The 27,481-nt window shown below is 31.5% G+C and overlaps 1 protein-coding gene across 5 annotated transcripts; it reads right to left on the bottom strand.

Annotated features, from left to right (window-relative positions):
• Positions 1–471: 471 nt before the first annotated feature.
• Positions 472–27,192, bottom strand: LOC143255022 (epsin-2-like). Of its 5 annotated transcripts, none has more exons than XM_076510032.1 (9): positions 27,079–27,192; positions 23,516–23,926; positions 21,671–21,898; positions 19,067–19,124; positions 15,086–15,336; positions 10,486–10,627; positions 6,750–6,971; positions 5,666–5,836; positions 472–4,462 (listed from the first exon to the last, which is right to left on the bottom strand). In XM_076510032.1, exons 2-9 carry the CDS (start codon positions 23,786–23,788, stop codon positions 4,239–4,241), a joined length of 1,569 nt encoding a protein of 522 aa, XP_076366147.1. In that variant the 5' UTR covers positions 23,789–23,926; positions 27,079–27,192; the 3' UTR covers positions 472–4,238. The 5 variants fall into 5 exon arrangements, with proteins under 5 accessions (XP_076366147.1, XP_076366145.1, XP_076366146.1 ...); XM_076510030.1 differs by having other exon boundaries at positions 27,023–27,174; XM_076510031.1 differs by lacking the exon at positions 27,079–27,192 and adding an exon at positions 26,926–27,049.
• Between the last annotated feature and the right edge of the window lie 289 nt (positions 27,193–27,481).

Here is a 27,481-nt window from a genome sequence, read left to right as displayed (position 1 = left end):
CTTCTTAACGTTTTGTATCTTTTTAACAACTTATCAGGGTTAACATAAATTATTAAAAAGTTCATAATTAAAAATTGAGCGTATGAATAAAAACATCAACTACAAGTCAGCAAGACGAATTCACAAAACTTTTAGTTAAACTCAATAAATTGGTGTTGTTAACCGAGTTCCTCCTATTAACTAAATAGTACTGTAGAGCATAAATAGGTATTTTCTCCCGAATACAATGAAATTCTGTCAAAAATTATTAATTCAAAAATATCTAACGCAAAACGTGTCGAAAAAATTCACCTTTGTAGTTTTTGTCTTTTGCTTTGTAATCACCGGATTCATGTCGATACAAAAGCACTATATATATAAATTTATAAAATTATATATACCTATAGTTGGTAATTTTCTGCATAAATGAGAGTTAAAAAAACTTTAAAACTACCAGATACTGAAGTACAACAAACAAAACTGACAGTAATATAAAGTACAGGGTTTTTGTTCTTTTATTTTCTAACATACTTAACGATAAAAAAGCATTATTAAACTGGTTACTTGTACTTTTTTTATTAATATAGATTTTACACAAATAACACAATTCTAATTGTACTGAGGGCTGCTTCTATAAATCGCACTTATATTTTTTAAAAACTTATATAACTTTAGAAATATCTTTAACAAACTCTCTTACAAACAGGAGTATCTTTGTCTTTATGAAGATTAATGAAACATACACTTTTGTTATTTCAGGTACTGATAAATAAAAGTGGTTTCTACTAGTTAGGCATTATTTCCACACACAACCCCAATTTTAAATTTCCACCCTTATTAGTAGTATATATCAAAACAACTCTAGACACTCCATAAAACGCTTCCCAAAATCTGAGGGAAATTGGGAAGCTTGATTTACCAAGTAACATGAGAAAAACAATATAAAGCATTACCGAGATAATCAATACAATAGTCTTAATAATACCTTTAATATACCCTTTATCATTAAAGTATTGTACTTAAATCTATAATAGCACATTATTAAACATCAAATACCCTGGTAAAATGATTTCTTTTAATATTCTAAGATTGTCACAACAAAACAAATAACCAGTTCTGATACCACAGTTTAGGTTTAGTTTAAAACTCCACACTCCACAGCTTAAAATATCATGGTAACACATTTAATACTTCACTCTGAATTATCTCTACAATAATTTTAAAGCTTGTTTCATTTTTCTATGTTCCCAACATAAAAATGAGTATTTAGAAATAGTTTGCACCTGGATAAAATTACTCCTTTGATAATCTTAGAATAAATGTGGATTAAACAGGATTGACGTAATGGCAAAAATAAACTCTGTTGAATTATCCCAAAGTTGTAATACCTGTGCTGAAACTAAATAGTAGCAATAGAAGTAAACATTCTAATGCATAAAAGATATATAAAAATATGAAAAAATTAGGAAGTTTCAATGAAATCCAAAGAATACTTCAAAAAAAAATATACAAGAACAAAACATGTAATAATAAATGTTTAGTTAGTATACATTTCAAACCAGTTAATTACTGTATGTTTCATTCTTCACTTTTCAGTGGTCTTTTTCAGCAAGAACTATCTTACTACAAAGACTTAGCTATTCCACTCATTCAGAGGAGATTGTAGGTTAACATTATAACTTATATATATACTCATACAAAATACAAACAAAACAGCTAGCAGGATATTTGTCATTAGTTACATAAAAGTCGAACAAATACAAGTCCATAATAAACCATAATTCTAGGCACTCATGGAATAATAGTTCATACACAAAATATATGTCACAGTTGTTTTTTTGTTTTTAGTATCATTATGTTTCAAAATAGAGGACTGAGAATTAAGTTCAAGTGACTTCACTGAACAAGTGAATTTACAACTTAATCATTGGTCTACCACAAGATAAATACTCTAGACACCAGATGTAGTAGCTTTTTTTTTTTTCCTTTTCAAGTAATCAATATTTATTATGTTAATTTTTGTTATAAAATATGGGTGGACCATTTGGTATGTAAATTTTTTAAATATTATAAAAAGGTCCACTTCACACAAACATTTAACAAACACTTTAAAACAAATGAAAATAAAAGCTGGATTTACAATATCAAAATTGTTTTAAAGTTTGTTTCAATAGAGATTACAGGAGAACTATAAAAGTAATTACACCAGGATGATAATTACATAATCTCTTACATCATAAAACTTTTTTTTAACTGTTGATGCCTAATTTCATTATATTCCTCAAAGCTTTATGTATGGTTCTTTAAGAATATCAAAATCACCAATAATAAATCTCCAGATGTTCTAATTTAACTCATTCACTACGGCTGAGGCATATATTTCAGTGTACCAGGAAATATACTTCCAAACCACAGTGATTAATAAATTCCTCAACAAGACATATTTTTTACATAATTCAATGCAGTGTCAGTGTGATAAGTAATGCTTAGAATGAATTACTAGAGTTATGAAATTCAGGATATAATTTCATTACCTTTATAAATCTAGAAAGTAATAAGTAATATTTATGAATACATAAAATGCAGTGCAGGCTTCAAAAGCAAGATATGTTAAGATGCTTAAGAAATAAACAATATTGCTTCAAATAACTTAATAAGTAAGTTATGAAGTATTCACTAAAATAAGTAAGGATTTCCTAAGTTGAAGAAATTTAATATGTATGCTTTTATTCTTGAAATATTTATTATGACATCTTGAACTCAATTTTAGTTTACAAAGTCCTGGTGTATTAAAAATAACTTTTAAATTAAAAAAGATTAATGTATCTCTTGCAAATGGATAAGCAGAAACTCTAATGTTTTCTTTCAGATCTTACTGATACAAGGTTTACAGAAAAAAATACAATTTATGTCAATTTTCAAGTTTATAGACAAAATAACTAACAAGTTAGTTTTTTTTATGTAACTCTCCAAATACTTCACGTGTCTTAATATCCACATTTAGTTCAACATAGCTAGGTTTTGTAATTCAAGTACCACTTGGTTAGATGATAGTCTTTAACATTGTTATTTTTGTTCTTGAACAAAAACTGTCATAAAACCATTAAACTAATTCCCAGATGTTTACCAACACATCTTGAAACTTTTATCAAATTTCACAATTTAAAAAAAAAAACAATGAAATGTGAAACTATTTTAAACAGACAACTCTTGACATGTATTGATCACATGTATTGATGCTCAATATTTCCCAGCATTCCATCAAACATTTTAAATTCTCGAGACATATAATATTGAAATTATCCTGATGGTAACATGTCCATAAAAATAACTCTCTCAATATTCCTTCCTTTGCCAATGGCTAAAATATACAAGCAAACTAAATGATATTTAATTATTTACTGAGATGACCCCAGGAAGTCATACAGATATTTCTGTAATATTTATAAAAAGCTTCTGAAGAAACAAAACATAATTTCAGAACGGCAATATCATAAAAAGGAAGAAAACAATTTGTTTTAGAAGTTAGAAAAAACAAACACCACAATAAGTATCATTAAAAAAAATATGTGAAAGTCTCAATCAAATAACTTTTACTCACAAAACAAAAAAAAGAAAACATTACAGTAAATGTTTCACCAATATTTTATTTATACATCAGACCACGTTTTAAAGCCATGGACAATGAATGAAGTAAAAACACTTTAGAAAAAAACTAGTTTAACTCACAAAGTATAAAAAATAGAGCATTTTAAAATGGCTCACTATGATTTCTCTTCATCACTTACTATCAATGGTCATATAGCCAGTTTTATTAAGATCACGTAAATTTGAGTTGCGTCGTGACCCTTAAAAATGAATTACTATGCCTTAAAGAAATAAATGATTTTACAAGTAATGGAATAGTTGCAAGAGCACAACAAATCAAGTTAAAACAACAATATATGAAAATTATAAACAGTCAAAATTTGTTTTGCAATTTTTTTCCATTTATTCCAGCAATTTTCTATACTTTAACCAATGCTTCTGCGAGTAAAAAAAAATAATAACAATTACCAATATAGTTCATATATTACTGAGCATAATTTTACGTTTCTTCTTCTAGAAGCTAGCACCATATTTGAAATAATTTACTGCATTAACACAGAGTATATGTATGTATAGGAACATGACAAAGAAATATGTTTTTTATATGATTTGATCTTTATATACAAAATTGTCTCCAAAAAAAAAGAATTTTATCAGTTTTATTCAGCTCTTTACATGAAGGGATTTTGAGGATAGCTTGTAAACTGACAAGTTTGATCTAACGGAGTTTGAAAAGCTTCTGACCCAGTATGGTCATTAGACTGAGGATGAGTAGGAAAAGCTTGAAATTGGTTCTGGGCTCGAAGCTGGTTCATCGATGGTGGTTGTGGCTTTACCAACTGGAAAGGGTTATTGTAGATGGTAGTGGAGAAAGGGTTAGTTCCTGCTCCTGGAACTAAAAATTCACAATAATTAACGGATGCTTTAAACAAACTTCTATCTTATTTTGCCCTTCCTTGAGCTCCTGAGTACAAACAACAGATATTGTAAATGGAAATTAATTATTGAATCATCATAAATTTCCAAGAAGATAATATGTGATTTCAAAAGCAAGTATCTCTGTGAGACTGATCAAGTTTTTCAGTAGTTTATGTCACAACAGCCAGTTCTATCTCACCTTTAAGCTTACAGCTTTGTATTTTGTAACTCTGAATACTTGTACAAGTCTTCAAAGCAATATTCACTGTTACACAAAGATTTCATACTGATTATTAAACCAGCATTCTTCATTTGACTGTGACATGAGCTAAAAATGTTCAAAATGAAACCCTCAAATACCATGCAAGGTAAACAAGGTCAATCATACATGTACATAGAGCTGGGATAAGCTTGCTGGGTGCCTGTCAGTGGAGCTGTAAGTACGTTTCAAATGTTTTCAAAATTGATGGTGACCCCAAAGCTGTCAGGACTCTAGAACTGCAGCCCCACCAGCTCTAGCATTAGTACAGCACTGTATGTGTATGTACTTGTACATCTTATGAGAACTTCTGAATGAAACTACAGAATGTACATCTTATGAGAAGTTCTGAGTGAAACTATAGAACTATAGAGGAGTGAGTGTATGGTATGAACTGCATCACATCTGCTATATCTGGTGCCAATGAAATCCAATTCAAGAACTCTTCCCCCACACAAGGATATGAAATATGTAGTAAATGTTGAGACAATATTTATATTTTCAAACTTTTTGAACAACCATTTTGATGTTAACTGTACTAAGTTAAAGTATAATTTTTATCACTTTTATCTCAAGTCACAACATATGGTAAAGTTCTGACATTATATTCATTTTTTCAAACATCAAATTCTTTAATATCATTATTTTATCTAATTATCACTCAGAAGAACCAACAAACCAGCAAGCCGTTCTTTGTATACACATACACAAAACCAGGTCATTATAACCTTTAACTAATGTTCAGTAATTTATATTTAACTATTTTACAAAATATAACAGTATGCTACACATATTTTCTCAGTAAAAAAAATAAGAATGACAGAGATACGACAAACAGTCTCAGTTTTTTACTTTACCACAAATTATAGGAGCAGTAAACACTTAATGTACCTTTACCACCCATAATTTCCATCATCTTACCAAGTTTGCAGCTCTTTGTGTTTACTAAATTATCCAAATTCACCAGGCTAGAATTAGCTCCAAGGAAGTTTTCCACAGATTTTGGTTCTTTTATGTTTTGAGCATTGTTGGGTAAGCTTTCCTTAATTTGTGGCATTTCAAATGCCTTTGAGGATGGTGACAACAAGCAAGCTGTTTGAATAAAGTAAAAAACAAGTCACAAAGTAAACAACAAAAATTAAACTTTGTTTATTGTTTATTTGCAGTGTGAAGAGGGGGGAGGACTCAACAATATACATAAATTTGTCCTACTCTAACCAGTACTTTAAATCATTGCTAGATGTACAAATCCAATCATTCTGGATCTTTTCATACCTGCAGCCAATAAATATGATAATTTCACATTAAAATTTAAATTACCCAAGCCAGAAGCTTTATAATTTATCCAAAAGTAAAATAAACCACTAAACATATCATGGTCATTACACAACTGTATCTTCATATTGAAGTACTAATTTCAGTAAACTACTCGTCATGTCAGTGAATGTCATGAAAAAGATTAAATGACAGGCATGTTTGTTCCTTTTGAATTTTGCAAAAAACTACATGATGGCTATCTGTGCTAGCTGTCCCTAATTTAGTAATGTACGACTAGAGAGAAGACAACTAGTCATCACCACTAACTGCCAATGCAAACTCTTGGGCTACTCTTTTACCAACAAACAGTGGGATTGACTGTCACATTATAATGCCCCATAGCTGAAAGGGTGAGCATGTTTGGTGTAACAGGTATTTGAACCCACGCTCCTCAGATTATAAGCCTTAACTACTACTTCAATTCACAGACAATAAGAGTGCTGTTTCTAATACAATTAAGTTTACTTTTCAATTAAACATTGTTTTTAATAAACAGAGTTTTAACAGAAACAGGTTGAATTTTATTTTTTTTTAATAAGTAAATATTTCTCTTTGGACAATTTTATTATGGTTTTAATTTATCATTTTATATTTGAAGAGTTTATTAGAACAACTGAATGTAATTAAGAAAAGAAAGAGTTGATAAAATTAAGAGATGTAAATGAAACAGCGAACACTTATATGTTACCTTCTCCATGAGATAAAGGATCCTTAAGTGCATGGAATTCATCTTCATTGTTGGATTTTGACAAATGTGTCCAGGCTGATGCTTGGTCATCTTGTGTAGTTGAAAGTGTGCTCCATGGGTCATTGGTTACATGTGATTTTGTAGGTGGGATAGAACCCCATGGATCATTATTCAATTTCAGTGAGCTAGAAGAGATGGAGTTCCAAGAGTCTCCTGCAGTACCTGAAAGCAGACACAACTATATTTGGTGCTTTTGTTGTGAATAGTACCATACCATACGGACTAGTTGGGCAGTTCAGAGATCGCCAAAGCTCCTATGTAACTATCTCTAAATTAAATTAGACCTGCTGACCAATACAAGTGCAACCACTTAGCAGCACTAGTCCTTTACCTAAATGTAATTTTTACTTTTCTTTAAGTTTTCTACATAGGCACAATTGTTTCATGTTTCTTTGAAAGTACAACCAGTTAGCAGCACTAATTCTTTACATAAATATAATTTTACTTTTCTTTAAGTTTCCTACATAGACGAATTGTTTCATGTTTCTTTGAAAGTACAACCAGTTAGTAGCACTACTTCTTTACATAAATATAATTTTACTTTTCTTTAAGTTTCCTACATAGACACAATTGTTTCATGTTTCTTTGAAAGTACAACCAGTTAGTAGCACTAATTCTTTACATAAATATAATTTTACTTTTCTTTAAGTTTCCTACATAGACACAATTGTTTCTTGCTTCTCTGGAAGTGCAACCAGTTAGCAGCACTAATTCTTTACATAAATATAATTTTACTTTTCTTCAAGTTTCCTACATAGGCACAATTGTTTCTTGTTTCTTTGAATGTTTTTCTATATACAAAAATGGTTCTTCAGCTATTTCTTTAAAAAAATTCTCTACATGTACACAATTGTGTGTTTCTTCAGAAAAAGTTACCTGGATATATGGAATTCTTTGTTTGTTTCCTTAGCCCTTTCACTGTGGGTCATGGGTCAAAGGCCATGTCACTGTTTGTTGATTCACACTCAAAATTTTAGTGAATTACTATTTTATGAAGTTATGACAATAAGTTTGAAATCAAATTGTACATTATAATTCAGACTTTAATATTATATATGAGTTAATTTCTTATTATAAAAGTAAATATTCAAAGGACACATCCAAATATAGATTTTAGTGAGTCACATAGCATGTTGAATGTAGCAGTGTTTAAAAATAGATGTGTGTGATGTCAAAACACTAAGCCTATAATTTTGTATAAATTAGGAACTAAAATTACTAACACTGACAAGTTAGATTATAAAATAAGAACCTCATATCTTTATATTTTCTTATGTATTTTTGAAAATGGTGCCCTATACACACTTACTTCGATATATATGACATGTGAAAAACAATCAACAGCTTAGAATGTTCCCAGAGTGGTTTCCTCAGCCATTTTAATCTTTGAAAAGGCTACCATGTTCTTTTGATTCAAGATTTCAATGAGGTTGGTTGTGTCTTTAGTCTGCTCAAAGTTTCATGTTATTTAAAATCTAAATACACCTTAATTACTAAGCTTAATATATTATAGTAAAATCACATATTAACTTGTACTCACTACTGGTGACTTTAGAAATGGGAATGTCTCTCTCACACACACACACGATTTCTCTGTGTAAAAAGCCTGCTTGTATATAGTATCATAACTAATGACTAATACTACTTCTTAAACCACTACTTGTTTTTTACTGTTCCCTTGTTTTACATCCTTTTAAAACTCAATAAATTTAGAATTGTAGCTTACACAGTATAGATTATTTCCTCTTTGTCAAGTAACCAAAGAAATATTATGCACCTCCACAAAAAATATCATCAACCGTACAAGTCACTGCACTAAACTTATGAGAAATGAATTACTCATATCATCAAATTAACACCCAGTTTGTTTGTTTAAAAAGAGGTCATCAAATGACAAACAGAAGAGATGAACAACTTAATCGATGACCAAATTATAAAAACTAAAAATTCAAACAGAGAAATCTACAAACATTTATTTCAAACATACAATTGGATCAAAAACAAAGAGAGACATTCTGAGAGTCCCTTTCTCCCATGCACTTCTATACTGGAGAATAGATAACAGGTAAATCTGGTGTGCTTATTGGATTGGCTAGCAATATGCTACAGAAACCACTTAAATATTGGAGGTTGTTTCCAGATTTTAGATTTCTGGCACTGCATTGTTATAGTTTTCAATTTTATGCACACTTCTTGGTTGTTGAAGATGGCACTGAAAACGTTTTTATTTTTAGAAAGTAGAAGAGGGATGTTCAAGTTTTTATCTTATTTTAATTCAACTTCCATCAAAGATGAATATTTTGTATTTTTTAATATGTCCATCTTGGTAGATACTTCATGTTACTTTGGTTTCGTTTGTTTTGAATTTCTCACAAAGCTACATGAGGGCTATCTGCACTAGCCGTTCATAATTTAGCAGTGTAAGTCTAGAGGGAAGGCAGCTAGTTATCACCACTCTCTGTCAACTCTTGGGCTACTCTTTACCAACAAAGCTGATAGGGCGAGCATGTTTGGTGTGATGGGGATTCGAGCCCATGACCCTCGAATTACGAGTCGAGTGCCTTAACCACCTGGCCATGCCAGGCCTTCATATTAGTAAGTTAATTGTACATATTTTAATACAAGTGAAATGCATTACTGAATAATTGGAAATATATAACTAAGAATATTCAAGTTGACTCCCAAATGTTTAGTTACTAGATAACAAAATATAGAATCCTGATGCCTCTAAGGATCTTCTCTAAGTTTGAACCCTGTATATATGCAGTGTTTTGACTGTTTTTTAAAAACGTTCCATAGATATGCATGCTATTTGACTGTCCTTTAAAATAAGTTATCTAAGTATTCATGATGTTTTTTAATATTTTCTATGTGTACATGGTTTTGTGCTCATTTCTTTCAGAAAAAAGTTCTCTGTAAACACACAATTCTTTAGCCAATGTTTCTTTCATTCCTACTCATTATTTTCAAGTACTCCTGTTTACCAACTGTGCTATAACCTTTCAGTTTCCTTCCAACCTCTACTTATCCTATCGACACTCACTAGTGGAACCCCTCTAAGCGGCCACCCCTTAGATTCAGTCATCCCTTGAAAGTGGTCATTCAATCACAGTCCCTTTTTTGTTTACATAATCCCTAATTATGTACAGTGGAACCCCTCTAATCAGGCCAGTTTGTCTCAGTCTTGAAAGTGGATGCTTTAGAGGGGTTCCACTGTACTTGTCTTCCACAATACCTTCCACCAACTTCACTCTTACATTTTAGACAGACTGGACAGGTCATATTAAACTAAGAAAATTTATATTAATAGTTTCACTAGAATGTGTCAGAGCATTCAGAGAGACAGGAAGAGACCTGACTTTCCAAGTGTTTGAAAAATCTAAAATAATAAACACAATTTTTTTTCCAAAAAGTTAAATCTATATGTGAAAGAATAACACTCATTCATGTAATTAGGTTACAAAGTGAAGGATTCTAACACGTATTATCAACTTTAAACTTTCAAGGTAACTCACTAAATTAAGTTTCTTTATCTGTAAAATTAGAAAAATTGTTGAATTCATATGTAGACATATACAAGGACAACATATAACTACAATTTTTTTTAAGTGCTGTTGCCACTTTAAAATATAATTAAAAATTAGTAACAGATGAAACAAAGTAAACCTAAACATACTCGAAACGTTGTGACAGGGAGACATTTGAACAGACAATGATGATGATGAAGAAGAAATGGGAAAACCCCATGGATCAGTCACATCCTGTCCTGGATGAGTTGGTTCTGAAGTCACAGTTGAAGAAGACCAGGGATCGTCCATCTGAAAATACAAGCAGAACACTACTAATAAACCCAGAATATGACAGAAGCAAACAACCTATTTACTATCCATTCCCAAGTTACATAAAATATCATGCATTATAACAGGCAGAAATCTGCCTAACTATAAATTAAAAAATGCATGCAAACTTCAATACAAAGACTGAAAACTCTGCCAAAATTCAAGTGCTGATAATAATTTAAATATCTGACTGTACATTAACTTCAATATTATAATAAAAAACTTATTGTAATAATTGACCATTGTAAACCAAATTGGCCACCATTTTCTCCTTGTACTATACCAATTTCTAAACACAATAGCAAATCTTTTTGAAACTTTTCTTTGAACCAAATAAATATTCAAATTTAAAACTGTCAACTTAAAATGTATCTGTCAAATGTTTATCATAAAATTTGAATAATAAAAGATTTACACACTTGGTATTGCACACAACATATTTGTTTGTCAGATTTACTATATAACAGTTTGTTGTGCTAACTCTAATTTGCATTTTATTAAACATATTAATTTACTATAATGTTAATTTAATAGTCACTATTAATTAAAGCTTAGCTTTAAGCAATTACTGCATACATAATTTCTTTAACTGTAATTTGCTATTTGCAACGACGCAGAGCTTCTAATGAACATATAATGACTGGAAGTGAAGTTAACTTGGAATGAAAACCAGAATAACACGTAATTAAAGTAAGTATAACACTGCACAACACTTTTTTTGAAAAGTTTTGCTTCCTGAAAAGTTTTTGCTGATTGTGACAGGTACCTGGTGAGTATGAATATATATATTTTGGTTTTGCTTCATCATGTAGGAACTCTGAGAAATAGACAGTTAACTGTTTACTGGCAATGATATATTTAATTGCATTTATGTTTCTAATACGCTATTAAGTTCAACATAATTAAAAGTGTTTTGCTCCCGATTTTCTTTTGTATTCAATGTCCAGTGCATCATGTTGCAGTGTCCAACATTAGTCAGCAAGCATTGACGGATTCCAGTTGCCCTGATATCGTTCTTCCATTGTAGCAATGCCCTGGTAAAACCTCTCACCGTGTTCGTCACTGACAGCACCAAGATTTGCGGGAAAGAAGTCCATGTGTGAGCGGGCAAAATGAATCTTGAGTGACATGTTGCACTTCATTGTTTTGTATGCTTTGAGAAGTTTGTCTACAAGCTGAATGTAATGTGGGGCTCTGTAATTGCCAATAAATTTGTCAACAACATCTCTGAAGGCTTTCCAGGCAATCTTTTCTGGCCCAACTAACAGATCTTTGAACCACTTGTCACTCATAACATGTCTGATCTGAGGGCCAACAAAAATGCCCTCTTTAATCTTGGACTCAGTTATTCTTGGGAGCATCTGTCTTAAATAACGAAAACCTTCACCTTCTTTGTTCATTGTTTTCATGAAATTCTTCATAAGTCCCAATTTTATGTGAAGAGGAGGCAAAAAAATCTTTTGCTGTTCATTTTTCTGTACTGGAACTAACTGGAATAATGTGACTCTTTGGCACGACTGTCCCATTCACAGATGAAACAACAGTACTTTGTGTAGCCAAGCTGCAGTCCCAATAACAGAGCAACAACTTTCAGATCTCCACAGATATTCCAGTTGTACTTACTGTACTGGATGTGCTTCAGCAAAATTTCCATGTTCTCGTAGTTTTCTTTCATGTGTGCTGCATAACCAACAGGTATTGAAGGGTGAACATTGTCATTGTGTAACCGAACAGCTTTGAGGCTCAACGCTGATGAATCAATAAAGAGATGCCACTCTGTGGGTCATGGTCACAACCCAAAGCAGAGAACAATCCTTCAATGTCAACAAAGAAACAGAGACTATTAACCTATGCAAAGAATTTGGTTACATCATCTTGGCAGCTTCAAAAAACAGAAATTTTAATACCTGGTGACAGCAAACACCATTCCTGCAGTCTCGAACCCAGCAATTTGGCTTTTGCTTTAGACAGACCCAAATCTCTGACCAGATCATTTAATTCTGACTGTGTTATGAGATGTGGATCGCCTGAGGAGCACAGTTCAAAATCTGGATCAATGTCACTGCCAGTTCCCTGCATTGCAGTTTCTTCATCTAGTTCATCTAAGATCCATTCCTCTGGTGGTTTCAAAATTGGAAGACTGTCATCAAGTGGCATGGATCTCATTGCTGAAGGCAGATTAGGGTGTTCAACTGACTTCTTATTTTTGGCAGAGAAACCAGACACATTAGTCAAACAGAAGTAACAGTTTGTCACATGGTCTTTCTGTTCTCTTTCAGTTTCTTCATCTGGTTCATCTAAGGTCCATTCCTCTGGTGGTTTCAAAATTGGAAGACTGTCATCAAGTGGCATGGATCTCATTGCTGAAGGCAAATTAGGGTATTCAATTGACTTCTTGTTTTTGGCAGAGAAACCAGACACATCAGTCAAACAGAAGTAGCAGTCTGTCACATGGTCTTTCTGTTCTCGCCATATCACTGGGACAGCAAATGGCATTGTCTTTCAAGTGCCTCTGAGCCAAGCTCTCAGGCGGGCAGCACGTGTCACACAACAAATGTGAAGCACCCATACCTGGTCTTGATCACAAATTTTACAACTGAAGTACAGATGATATGCTTTCTTCACAAGAGCAGTCATTGAGCATCTCTGATGAACAAGCATATATTCGCCACAAATACAGCAGAATGTATCGCAGCTGTTACGAAATTGGCGAGACATATTGACCGACACCAGTCGTCCTGTAAAACATCTATAACATCTAACTTACTTGTTACAGTGCTAGTGAGGCAATGCTATATTCTTAAACAATACGCACACATTATAAGGTCTATATTAATCCAATAAGCAGCATCTGTGTATGCAAGCCACTTTTATAGTCTGCTGAAAGGGTGTCAAGCTGGTCCCGGCCTGCCCAGGCATGCCCGAGCTGCATACTTCTACAGAACAGCTTCCAACCTGACCTTATTTCATGCTTGCACATGCCCAGACTGCACAAAATATTGTTCATAAGTCTCTTACAGAAACAAAAAATTTTGGACACAAATATAAGAAAAAACATGACGAAACTGAAGATTTCGATGAAACGGTACATGATAGGCAAATTTGGATGTGATTTTCATGATCAGCAGCCAAAACTCTATAAGGAACACCCAAGTGTTCAAGAAGCAAAAACTCTGTTGTGCAGTGTAATCATTAGAATAAACAGATCACAATGGTTTTCTGTGATTGTTAGCATGCTTGCAGTGTGAATACAAGGGTTTGTGGTTCATGTCTCTGATGAACCACAGAAATGTGCACTTTGGACCCACTGATGCACTTCAAGAGTGACAATCATATTCAACTATTCAGTAAGACAAGAGGTGTAGTTGCTACTCTTGCTTAACTGCCTTTCCTCTAATCTAACAAACTTATAGATGCAAATGGCCATTGTGTAGCTTTGTCAAATATCTGAAACAAGGTAAACCATAATTTCCGAATCTGTTTATTTTGATGTTTGTTTTCCTGACTGCATCCATATTCTGCATTAACATTTAAGATAATTAAACTAAGTACAATTTTTCAAAAATGTTTATAAACAAAAATACTACACCTTGTACAGATGATTGAAAAATATAATTCAGGAATAAATGAAAAATATATATTCGCTATTGTAAACAGAAAATTTGGCTACGTGAACAAAATAGAGCAATAGCCATTAAAAATTTTCATGACAAAAATAAATCCCTCTTGGATGAACAAAACAAAGCTTATAAAAATTCTTGTCATCATGGAAATGTGTCAAAATTATAATTTACAATGAATTTAGCTTCACAGAAAAAAATCACAACTTATATTCCATTCTTTTCTAGCTGAAAAAGGTCAGTAATTATAAAATTAAAATATTTATACAACAGTTATGGACTTAACCTATTTGATTCTAGATAAGTGTATTTGTTTTATGCAAAATACCACTCACACTTAAGTAGTAGAAATATCACATTATTTCAGGGTATCCATTTCCTTTTAACATTAGCAAACCTATGTGTCGTTGGGAAATATATTTGTTTGAAATATGTTACATGGCGAGCATTACATTCTAACCATTCATTATATTCAAGACTATCATATGCACATGGTTCCATAACCAATGAACACAAGACCAGAAAATAAGAAAGATATCTTTTATTTACATTAACTGAAAAAACACGGACGATGTTCATCCAGCCCCAATTGACAACTAAAAAATGACATATGAGAGGCAATTAATACATATCTTATATCATCTTATGGAAAAAGAAGTGAGCGAAGGAAAAAAATAAAAAAATTTAAGTCTAAGTCAATGTGAAATTATTAAAGTGACCATTTATTGTAAACCGTGTATAAATTACAAAGACAGACACCAGGGTTCTCAGTCAGTTTGTTCAAAATTTATACTAAAAAAAACAGTTATTCACTGACCTTCTGTCTAAATAGATCATCCAAACCAATCTGTTTCTGTTGTATGCCCTGTCTGTTGTTAAATGAAGATGATGACTGCATGGTACTGTTATCTCTACTTTCTGTGATAGCCAACTGAAGACGTAGGTCGTCATTTTGTCGTTGCCGTTCTTCTAGCTCAGCTGCTTCTTTGCTCATGGCTAGAGCTAGCTGTAACTGTATTTCTTCTTCTCCTGGACTCTGAGGACGAGCACCTTCTAGTTCTGATTGCACTGTTGCAACAAACAAAGTGATTTTGATTGAGACACTTCAACAAAGGCAAACTATAAAGACAACTCACCTTAGTTAATCACGACTGGCTAATTTATTTTGGTGTTCTGAGGTGAAACTGGTTGGCTCAAGGAGTAATTAGGCAGAATAATGAGAGGACCAGCAAGATAAATTATGAAGTAAGTCTAAGTGTAGCTAAAATAACAAAGTTCAAGCAAAGAAATAAACAGACTAGACATGATGTATTATACAAAATTAAAACAATTTTTATTTATGGTAAAGACAGAAAAACCCAGTGTGAGCACTTGCAACAGATAAAGGATAATCCCCTACTAAACTCATAAATTGACTAACTGGCTTTTTCACCTAACATATTTTCCTATCAACAAACTCATTTGAGATCCTATGTAGCTGTGTTTAAATCTAGTATTTCTTACTTAAATGGGAACATTGGATTTATCCACAACTGTGCTCAAATATATAGTAAGTTGAGAGTTGTTTTGTTTTCTAAAATGTATATTTGAATCCTATAAAATTTAATATTTCTTCACTCCCACTCAGAATAATAAACAAGGCTTATGGAAGAAGCTAAGCATATACAACACACGAGCAGAAAATCTTCTGACAATGCAAGTACTCGAAACCTTTGTTTTGCAAAGTATTTTTTATTTATTCATTTACATTTCAATAAAAATAACTAATAATAAGCATTTTAACATGTGTTAATAAACAATATTTATTGGTTGATGAATAAATTTTGTGAAAGGAAAATAGTATTTTATAAGCATGTGCACAAATAATATCTTTTCATGTGCCTTTACGGTATACCACTAAATTCCGAACGTCCCAGAAAGATGACCAATATTCAGATGCTTGCAATGTTTACTGTATTGGCTCCAAACCTTATCATAAACGTTTTCACAGAATTAAAGTACAATCTTATTACCCTGGGAAATTCTTGTTGTAAACACCATAAGATACATAAGCTGATAAATTCCACATCATGTTCCCAGAGAAGAGGTCAAGTTGGCTTATTTCTTCACAAGTGTTTTATTAATCTTTTTATATTTTATTACAGTGTCACATAATGTTTAATAACACAAGCATTGATTTGTTGGTTTATTTTCATTGGATTTCCACATTACTTGTTAACAGTAAAATAAACTCAGATAATAAATGTGAAATGTTTAGCAGTTCAAACTCTGTAGAGAAGTAGTTTGAAACTTTGTGATCAATAATAAAGAAAAAAGGGCACCATTACTCATCTTATTTTCTGATTTTACAACTTTTCATTATACTTTAATGATTTGTCTAGTGGCCGAATAATCAAATATGTTAAAGTAGAGGTAATAACACAAAATTATAAACTTTTACTGAAAGAAAACATTTTGTATTTATTTAGATTGTTATACAAATAAAATTGGAGATTTTTGAGACAAAGGTATTTTCACAATTAACTTTGCACTTGGATTAGCAAAAACAAAAAATTCATATATTCACAGACAAATCTTTAGTAAGAATACTACATTAAAAAACTGATTATTTGTGGGCAGATGACAAGCAATGTTTACTAAAAGTCTGCCATATATTGTGAAGATACACACAGTGTGTATTGAAACTATAACAAGTACAAAGCTATTACGAGGCCAATCAATTAGAACTATCACTTAAGAGGATCATACACACTGCAAGAACTTAAACTAAAGTAAACTGTTCATGCACTCAAACTCACATAAGAAATAACCCTTTATAGATACATAATGAAAAAAGGCCATCCTTAAGACATATCAAATAAAAAAACAAAGTAAACTTTTTAGGTATAAAATAAACGAATATGAATAGCCCTACGAAACATGTAGACATAGTTATTTGTTGTGTGTGTGTGTGTATGTGTGTGTATATATATATGTACATTTTTTAAATTTACAATTTAAGTTAAAAAACTAGATATTCTAGATTTATAACACTCATCCAGAACCAGCAAGAGGCACTTCCTTTTCTCATCTTGATCTCACCAGCAGATTCTCTAGTGCCACCATCATCTTACAGATGACTGCAACAGCAGTTCATCAATCATATCTGACTTTTGCTAAAGTTCTATTAAGTGGCAGTAAGCTGTGCCCACAAGTAATGAATTTTGTCCTCTAACTATGACAGAGGTATTTTCCTTTGCCATAGCCAATTTTAATTTCTGTTATAGAGAGCCCAAGTCTCTGACCAGTCAGAGGTCACTTTCTTGCAGTATCTCTTGCACACTGGGATCTGCTCTGGCATAAGGTGAAAATGTCAAGACCTCATTTGATTCAACAGGAGCTCCAGCTTTAGTTCTCTCTGGGCTTTGTAACAAAGTTTCTTTGCCAGTGATACTTTGACAGCTACAAGGATGGTTCTTTTGCTAGGTCCAGACAATGGCCATTCCTGCCATCTTTGTCAATGCCCTTAATTTACTACATATTCATAACACAGTGACAGTGATTCATGAGACAGCTGGCTCATATGTATCAAAGTCATAACTGTGGTGGAAAAATAAGACCAGATGGTTGGATCCTTAGCTACAGCTGCCATCATGCCACCCCATCTTCCCAAAGTCATTCATGCTCTAGAAAGGTTGTCTTGGGCTTTAGAAGGTAGTGTGCCTATTGAATGAGATAGCATATATTCCAATTTCACTGTGTAGTGACATCACACACAACAGTGGGACATTTAAGAAGGAGATCCCATTTGTTCACAAGTAACGACTCCTCCTAAGGCAGCATATACAGCTGGCTAGAGACTGGTTACTCCAAAGATAACAAGGCAGTCTCGGATATTATTCCCTTCATGGCCAGTACATTCAGTGGAGGTTTCCAAAAACAGTACAGCTACCAATGGGAGTTTCATGGGTCCTAGATACTTCAAGGTGAGCTCAACAGTGGATTCAACAAAGTCTTCTACGTTCAATGCATTGACCAGCAATACACCTTTGTCTATTGGTTCAGCCATTGTGAACATTACGTCAACTCACAAATACTGAGGTTTGACAGCACAGTCTCCTTCTTCAAGATGAAGGAAGTCACGTGCATGTTGGTCATCATCACATAAATAACTCTTGTGTAATTCAAAGGTATCTTCCCTGGGAACACAGATAAAAAAACAAGAAAACACCCAGATTTTCAAAGACATAGACACCAGGAGTGGTCAAGAACTTTATCTTAAATAGGACAAGTACAAACTGATAATATGTAATGTCAGGTGAATTCAGTTGTTCAAAAGTTCAACTAGGTATGCAGGTTAAAAATAAGGTCACAACTGTTTGTTTAAAACTGTGATCTTCTCTACGTTTTTAAACCTGGATCACAAGTCTATACATTGGTCAAATGACATTTATATACTGCTCATGGAATAAATATTCCTAGTACCTGGAAACTTCCCAATCCCCAGGTTTTATTGGGTTTCTGATTAACCAATACCTTTAGCCTTGTTGCCCTCTTCATTCCTGTAAGACAACAGACAAATTAACTCACTTTCTAACCCAGTCTCATTCCTCTTACTACTGTCCAATTATCACCTGGACAGAAGCCAGTTCCAGATGAAATGTTGTACACTTATTACTATGTTAAAATTGTAATAAAGTTTTTCTACTGCCCATCCAAACCATCTTCAAACTTTATGAAACACTTAAAGTAGTACAAAAATATTTTTAACAAAACAAAAATAACTGAGTGGTAACACAGACAGACATAAAAGACAAACCTTTTGGAGAAGCAGCACCATCTGGGGATCCATAGGCATCTCTACGTGAAGACTCGTGCTGAAAAATGGATCAAACAATGTCACAAAGGGCTAATGAAAAAGTTTGGATCAAACCAATGTCACTGAATTTCATTTAGAAGTTTGAAAGAAATTTATGTAGTTTGTGAAATAACAATTTAACAATACCAATAGTAAAACTCCTGAATTTCCTTTAGAAGTTAATGCTACTAAATCTCCCATGAAAATTAATGAAACAGCAATTATACAAAACTTTGCACACCTTCTTCAGAGTAAGTCTTGTGAAGTATTCACAGCAATTTTCATGTAACATAGTAAATTCCAAAAGACCTGGAAACATCTCAATTCCACATTTAAGAGCCTCAATATAACAATTTATAAAATCTAAAACTAGATGTTAATTTTTGCAACCCTTTATCTAGCTATATCTATTTCATGTAAATACACGGACCCAGTCGTGACAGCTACAAAACCTTCCGATTCTTGTATCAGAGTTTCAGTTCAAAAACTCTCAAACTAATATTCTTGTTTTGAATAGTTCCTTACACGTTTGAGGAATGCTGATTCAAACAAACCTACAAACCACCAAAATAATTCCTCTCTCAATGTACAAATCACTGTTCTATTTTTCTCTAATTTTAAAAAAGGAGAACATCACCTTTATATTTTTGAACTTTACAAAATTTCATTTACATACACAAAGTTTTTCTCGTATTTTGTTTTTTTAATTTCGCACAAAGCTACACGACAGCTATCTGCTCTAGCCTTCCCTAATTTAGCAGTGTAAGACCAGAGGGAAGGCACCTAGTCATCACCATCCACCATCAATTCTTGGGCTACTCTTTTACTTTTTCTTGTAATTTTCAATTTACTTCACACTACACATAACTTCACCCAATGCTACTTTGTGCTAGAATAAAAACTAATATTAAATGAAATAAAAAAATGTTTTCAATAACCTACATAAAACTATTAGCAATGAAAAATGTATTTAAAATCTCTAAATTCAATACTTTTTCACCAGTTCTTATCCAAATCTAATTGTCTAAACAGGAGAAAAAAAATGTATAAATTAAACTTAACCAGTTTAACATTAAAACTTTGATCATAGTATCAAAACTCTTTGATTAAAAAAAAATCAAATTTTGTGTTATGAAAAATAATACATATTTACTTTGGTCAAAACATCCCAATGTGAGCACTTAAACCTAAGTCCAAAACTTAAAACTACTAAATCAAATTTACACCTCACAGCTAAATTTTTCCACAGTTTCCCATCATACTGTTTAAACAGACTTAAGAGTGGTTATGAATTTAAAAAAAAAAAACAGGTTTTTTCTTTCTTTTTGACTTTATATTTTGTTTAACACATAAATTATACATTTTTTTATTTTCTAAAACTTTGTACTAAAGAACTACTTTCAGTTGTATTTTTTACAACATGCTTTTATATGAAAAAATTTGCACCCTTTGCATCCTTAAAATAATTTCTAGCTAAATTCACTGTTGTAATTATTAAGTGCTGTCTATACTTTAAATTAAACCAATTTTGTCATGTTTTTCAGAACTCTAACTTGTTTACAAAATAAATTAAAAATACCTCAGAGATAGTTAAGCAATATTCCAAATTTCATCTAAAAAAGAAACAAAACTATTAATAAAGCTAAAAAAAGCTGATGTCTTACTAGAAATACACATTATGCTAAAAGGCTTAGGAAAGCAAAAATATTTAACTATTGTTTCAGCTTATCATATGTAACTATTAAATAGCACTTCATTAAGTTTGTATGAAAAATTCTCACTGGAATATTTTGTGAAATGGAAATTCATATGACTGATATTTTACCTAAACAACATTCATATAATTTTTTTTGGAAAACTTTGTTCTCAAAGTCCTGCAATAACTATCAATTTTTTTTAATTAACTATAGTCATGAATTTTTTTGTCTTACATCAATTTACAGTCTATCATGATTATTTGTCTTTACACAAAAACGTAAGTTTAGAAATTTAGGATTAAGTGTTCAATGTATATAATAAATATAATGGAATACAGCTGAAGAAAAAAGTAAAAACTACCAGGTATCAACAATGAAAAGTATTAAAAAAAAAAGACTGTATTAAAGCTTGGTAATTAACTCGATCAATGTAACCGATTACCTTTAAGCACTGGTTAAAGTAACAAGTACCACATGAAAATATCGATCAATCAAAATTATGCAAAAACAACCAACTAATCAAAATCAATATTTTCTGTTATTACTGTTTCCAATTAGTCTCACTATCAAAGTAATTAAAATACTGCCATTATGATTTATCATTATTATTTTTGGTTAATTCAAAATTGTTCACTGTAATCAATTAGTGTTGTAACTTATAAAATTAACCAGGTAATAAATCTAGTGTTTTCAGTTGTTACTATTTTAATTTTTCCAACAATCCTAGTGTGATGTGAAAATAATCAATTATTAAGCCTCCACAAGTAACCGATTCAAAAAATCCATTAATTTCTCATCTCCAGCTGTAATATGTTAGGTTCTAAACTATATCAGTAACATCTCATTTAAGAACAGAAAGCTCAATTACCATTCCAGCTGTCTCATGATCTGCATGGGAAATAGATTGAGCAAACCTTTCCCTGGCCTTCAAAGCTCTAACTCTCTCACTCTTTAAACGTTCTTCATCTCTTAATAACGTTACTAACTGTTTGGATTTTTCTCTGACATTCATTCCTTGGTCTTTATTCTCTTCAATGTACTGAAAATCTTTGAGTGTTTGGATTGCAAAAATATTTTCTCTACACTGTTGAGCTACCTGAAACAAGTTATGGAATCAATATAAATAAAGAAATTACAACTCCTTTAAAGATTCAAGTGCACTAATTTGCTTCAAAGGTCTGTAGAAGCAAAAAGAAACAAAGTAAATACATAAAGAATTTCCTACATAAAACAATATGATGAAAAGAAAACAGTGTGTTAAAAATTAATGAACTGGATTACAAGAACTTTCCATGATATTTATAAACACAATTTGGAAATGAAAAAAAAAAAAAAAAGATTTACACTCACCTCTGTCACTTTTCTGACAAAGCAAACTGCATCACAAAAAGTTGTGTGTGCATATAAAATTACATAAAAACATTTATGTAACAAACATCCACTGTACTCTATACAACTGAGAACAACATGTCCCGAGAAATTTATATTCCCCAAAATGATGTTACATTCTCATATGGAACTGTACTGCTAGTTTGTGTATCCAATTCAAACAAATACCTCAAATAGCTATGAAGGTAAATTTAAGAATATAATTGATATACAGTTTGTTAATAACAAGTTATATTTTTACTAGAATCTTCTCTTACTATATGAGTGATTAGTTTACAAATCACAGCCAATTTTCCCCAAAAGAAGGGCAAAAATCACCATATCAACTAGAAAGGTCTCCTGTATTAACTATTCACACTACTATACAGTACTGTGTCAGTCAGTCAGTAGACACTGAAATGATGTTGCACAAGAGATGTTTAACATTGCAATTTGTATTGTATAGAGTAAAACATGCACATGCCATGAACCATAAGAACTATGTACTCTGTAGTCTACAAAACAGCATGACATATCAACTTTAAAAACAAGAAATACAAATATTTGCTATTTGTAATTTTGATTTTATTTACTATTCAAACAGAACACTGCAAATGTACCTGTGTGACCTCAGTTTACACATTTAACACATGCATGTAAATATACTCTCCTTCACACATCTTTTAGAAACACAAACTGATGAAATGATTTTTGCAATGTTATATATCCCAGCAGAATATAAAAAATAAGAATGATCTGTTGTGTCACCTTACTGAGTCATTTACTTTGATATTACTTAACACATGTATTAAAAATATTAATATCTATTAATCACTTATTGATTCCATTTCTTAACTGTTACCACATATAACCTGTTCTTGAAATCCAACTGTTCCTGTTTTTTTTTATATTTTACTGTTACTACATGTACCTTGTACTTCAAACCCCATTGTTCCCCCCTATTTTTATATATTTTACTGTTACTACATGTACCTTGTACTTGAAACCCCATTGTTCCCATCCACTTTTTATATATTTTACTGTTACTACATATAACCTGTACTTGAAATCCAACTGTTCCCATTTTTTTTATATTTTACTGTAACTACATGTACTTTGTACTTGAAACCCCACTGTTCCCACCCATTTATTTATATATTTACTTTTACTACATGTACCTTGTTCCCACCCATTTATTTTACTGTTACTACATGCACCTTGTCATTGAAACCCCACTATTTCTGCCTGTAATGCAAGAACAAAAAATTTAGTTTTTCAGATTACAGATTACTGTATCTTTAATTAATACATATATAATAGGAATATATAGAAACAAAAAACAAACCTTCTCAGATCCAGTTTTTATCAAGTAATCTAGAAGCACCAGTGCTTTGTATACATGTCTCCAGTTTTTACCGTGGTCATTTAGTCGTTTCCAAATCATCAGCATAATTTCTGAGAAAGCACTGATATTGTAAGTTAAGTTAGATATTTCACTCATGAGTGTACTTGACGGACCCCATGGATCATTAGAAGTTGCTTTACGTACTTTTACTTGAGCATCAGAATAATTACAAACAACATTTTTCACATTACGCCTCAGGCCATGAACATTCATTTTTTTTTATTTTTAGATGTAGTTTGATACCACCTCTAAGATATCTATAAAGCAATGAGAACTATTCAGCTATTTTCACAGACGTAGGACTTGGTTACACAACTTTATGGAGATTTTTCTACAGCTTTAGAAAGCAACCTGAAACAAATAAAAATATGTACGTATATAAATATTTATATACGTACATTGAAAACTACAACTTATACACATGTAATTAGACAAAACAGCTAACAACTAAAACATTTCATGTGCATAACAACAAATACAAAAATTACACATCATTCTAAACACTCCCTTTAATAAACTCATATATGGTAATGTTTACTACATATAGAGCATTCTTAAAAACCTATTTCAAATGCATAATACACTTAGCTAAGGAGCATTACATTTACCGACACTAATTATTTAGTGATAATAAAACCCATTTATGGTTATACAACACCTACAAAACAATAGGGTTTTTAAGCATTAATACACATAGCTGTAATCCTTAGTTAGCACACAATCTTACGTTAATAAATGGTTGTGATTTTACTAAATAAAGATTAATTGTTTTTATACCAATTAATACAACTGAGATGTAAGGCAATTTCACCCAATACTTCTTTTCACCAATAATCCATTAACAGTGTAAGTTTAATTTATATATTCACCTCATAAATTTTAGGCTCTAATGTATAAAGTAATTACATGGTATGAACCAGCTACTCTTTCTGGATGCACTGGAACTAAAACCTGCTCTGTATAGTATACTCACTAAACTATGTTTTGACCAACAGTGTAAACATTGTCTATATCCACACACACTAAGGAGTACCTTTTTCCAACTGGCATTGATTAGTTTCTTTTTATTAAACAGATGGTAGTAGAGGTTGGAAAGGTTAAAAAATCTGAAACCAGGAACATAATATAAAAAATATTCAAAAACTTGCATCCTGTTCAGACAATTGAGATACAGAAACTTGAATAAAAAATATTAAGTAGTTAAATGCTGTATACAGTACACAAACATATATTCTTTCTTCAAATCTGTACACTTGTGTAGCCTCTTTTAGTACTGAAAATCATGTATTAATAAAAACACTTCACACTGAATAGTTATTAATGTTAAATATGCTACATGCTGAGAGATTCTTCGTACCATCTACCAACCATATTCTACTATTACGTTCACATTAGCAAGACAGCTGCGTGTTATTGCTAGTTGTAAAACCTGGATATCTCATCAGTTAAAGAGCTCCAGTACAAATGTGGCACCCTTAAACCTAATCTTTACTATGCCAGCCACAGACTCACACTCACAACTGCACTATTGTAATATTTAGCAAATGTTTGTTAAATTCTTAAATTAACAACTAATATCTAGGGAGTGACAAGAGTCCCGAGTCTGAACAAGTACTTCCAAACATGACAGATAACTAGGTTTTTGAGAACCCATGCCAATGTCTAGGCAGTAGACATGAGGAAGACAGGACAGAAGAGTTTCATCTTATTGTTAATTATTTTAATATTGTATTATTGTAAATAAATATCTCTCAAACAAACACCATATTAGTTAGATTTTATGAAAATGTTCAAATGGATCATGTTACAAATTGGGGGGGAGGATCTTACATGTATAATTTCAATAGTCTGAGACTGAGATTCCAAACATACATTAAATATCCAAAAAGGTTCCTATACAGTCCTATAAATAGTCATAAAAGCATAATTACAGAATAATGAGCCCATAGGAGGTGTAACCCAACAACAACATGCAACTTGTCAAATCTCCAGTAAAGAAAAAAACTAGAGAAAAAATCATCATATAGAAATAAGTAAGTTTAAAGAAAGAAAGCTTCTCCAAAGGAGAGAAAGAAAGCCATAAATATGTAATAGTGTTGTATAGAAAGCACACAACATTCTTTGATTTGTCAACACAAAACCTTTTACAAAAATCAACTCTGAAGGTAAAAAATTAAATCTCAGATAAAAATACCATTGAGTTAATAAAAAATTCCTAAGGAAAAGGAGAATTTAAAACATATGCAGATGTTTCTACTCTATTAACTCAGATATTCATCCTTTGTGCCCATAGATATACATATGGTTCATACTTTTAAAGTAAAATTATAATAAAAATTGCTGTGCATAATATTTGCAATAGCTTGACAATTACACCATTAAACCTTACTTTTAACATATGGATATGTACCTATCTTTTGATCTAATCAATCTTTGTTTAAATTAAAAGTTGGAATATTTTGCTTAACTGATGTAAAAAATGCATAGTACACACTCTTAGATGTTATAAGAGTATGTCTACAATAATAAAAACTATAAATATATTACACAAAGAATGTCTGAAATTGAATGTAATGTTATGTGACAACTTGTGATATTCAAACAAGAAATCAATGTATAACTAAAATGAACATATTTCACAATATTTATGAATAGTGAAATAACCATTTCCTTAATTAATAAAAACAGAAATATTAAATATTTTCATTTACACAAAATGAACAGGTACTTTACCACTACCATAACAAACTGAGGCATACTTTCTCCAACAGACAATTTCATGTGATCTGCTAAATCATGGGACATTACTTACTATAGCCTGCACTAATCTGAAACTTAAAAGTTTAAGCTTAATGCCAAGTGGTAAGTTTAAGACCTCACAGTTAATTCATAAACACTACTTTTGCACTTGCTTGAAACTTGTGTAAAATTTTAGTATTAGTAATTACGTTATGGATTTATCAACTTTCATAAAATATTATTAAATAAATGTTAGATTTACTAACTTCGCTTACGCTTGAAACTCGAGTGAAAAGTAATTCTTTAATTCTATTGCAGTACAATATACTACTTAGATAACTCAGTTAAGGCTTAAGCTGTGTTAACTTCTTAATCAACTAGCTCAGTAACTACATTATAACTTAAGTTAATAAAGAGTTCAAGTAAAAATTACTCCCGTAGTAATGTAGCACTAGTAGCAATGTAGTACTAGTATTATAGTATTGATTAAATAAAAACAAGTGGTAGTTTAAGTGAACTGCCTTCTACCTTTAGTTTAAACTTATATAAGCTTCTAATGCTAGGATGTAAACCAAAGAATAAAGTTATACTTTACAAATCTAGACTCTCACCTGTAACCACTATCACAAAAACTTGTAACGATGAAATTTTTAAAAACAATAACACTAAAGACACAATACTAGATTTCAGAAAAACACCTTTACTAACCAAACCAAAATCTTGAATGGATTCTGCATTTCCACAAAACACGCAATAATACCTACCGGAAAATACAAGTAGGCCTAATTTCATAATCTAGTTATATATCGTTGCTAAGTTCACCGAAAAGTATACTATGACGTCAAGAATTAAAAACACTGTTACTCACAGATGAATAGCTACTACGTAGAAAGACTTAAAAATAATAGTGTCAAAAAATTTGAGTTTTGAGATTATGTAAGAACGACGTTTATTAACAGCATTTTAATCTCAAATTAAAGTATATTTTTGTTTATTTGTTTGTTTTTTCTAATCATAGTACAGTATAAGTATAGTGTGAAAGCCAAAGCAACAGTAGGTGTTATTGTTATTATATGAATAACTCAGCGAAATAGAATAATAAGAAAATGTAACGCTTTACCAATATGTATAGTACAACGAAATTTTCAAACAGTAACATGATAAGTG

This window comes from Tachypleus tridentatus, chromosome 7 (assembly GCF_004210375.1).
Source record: "Tachypleus tridentatus isolate NWPU-2018 chromosome 7, ASM421037v1, whole genome shotgun sequence".
Classification (NCBI taxonomy): domain Eukaryota; kingdom Metazoa; phylum Arthropoda; class Merostomata; order Xiphosura; family Limulidae; genus Tachypleus; species Tachypleus tridentatus.
This window is presented reverse-complemented; position numbering and strand designations above follow the sequence as displayed.

Excerpts from the sequence above, each read along its gene's own strand:
- LOC143255022 (XM_076510032.1), bottom strand. The coding sequence starts at position 23,788 with ATGAATGTTCATGGCCTGAGGCGTAATGTGAAAAATGTTGTTTGTAAT. Across the intron at positions 21,899-23,515 it reads TAAAAACTGGATCTGAGAAG|GTAGCTCAACAGTGTAGAGA; the intron begins GTTTGTTTTTTG and ends AACTTGTTTCAG. Across the intron at positions 5,837-6,749 it reads TCCTTTATCTCATGGAGAAG|CTTGCTTGTTGTCACCATCC; the intron begins GTAACATATAAG and ends TTATTCAAACAG.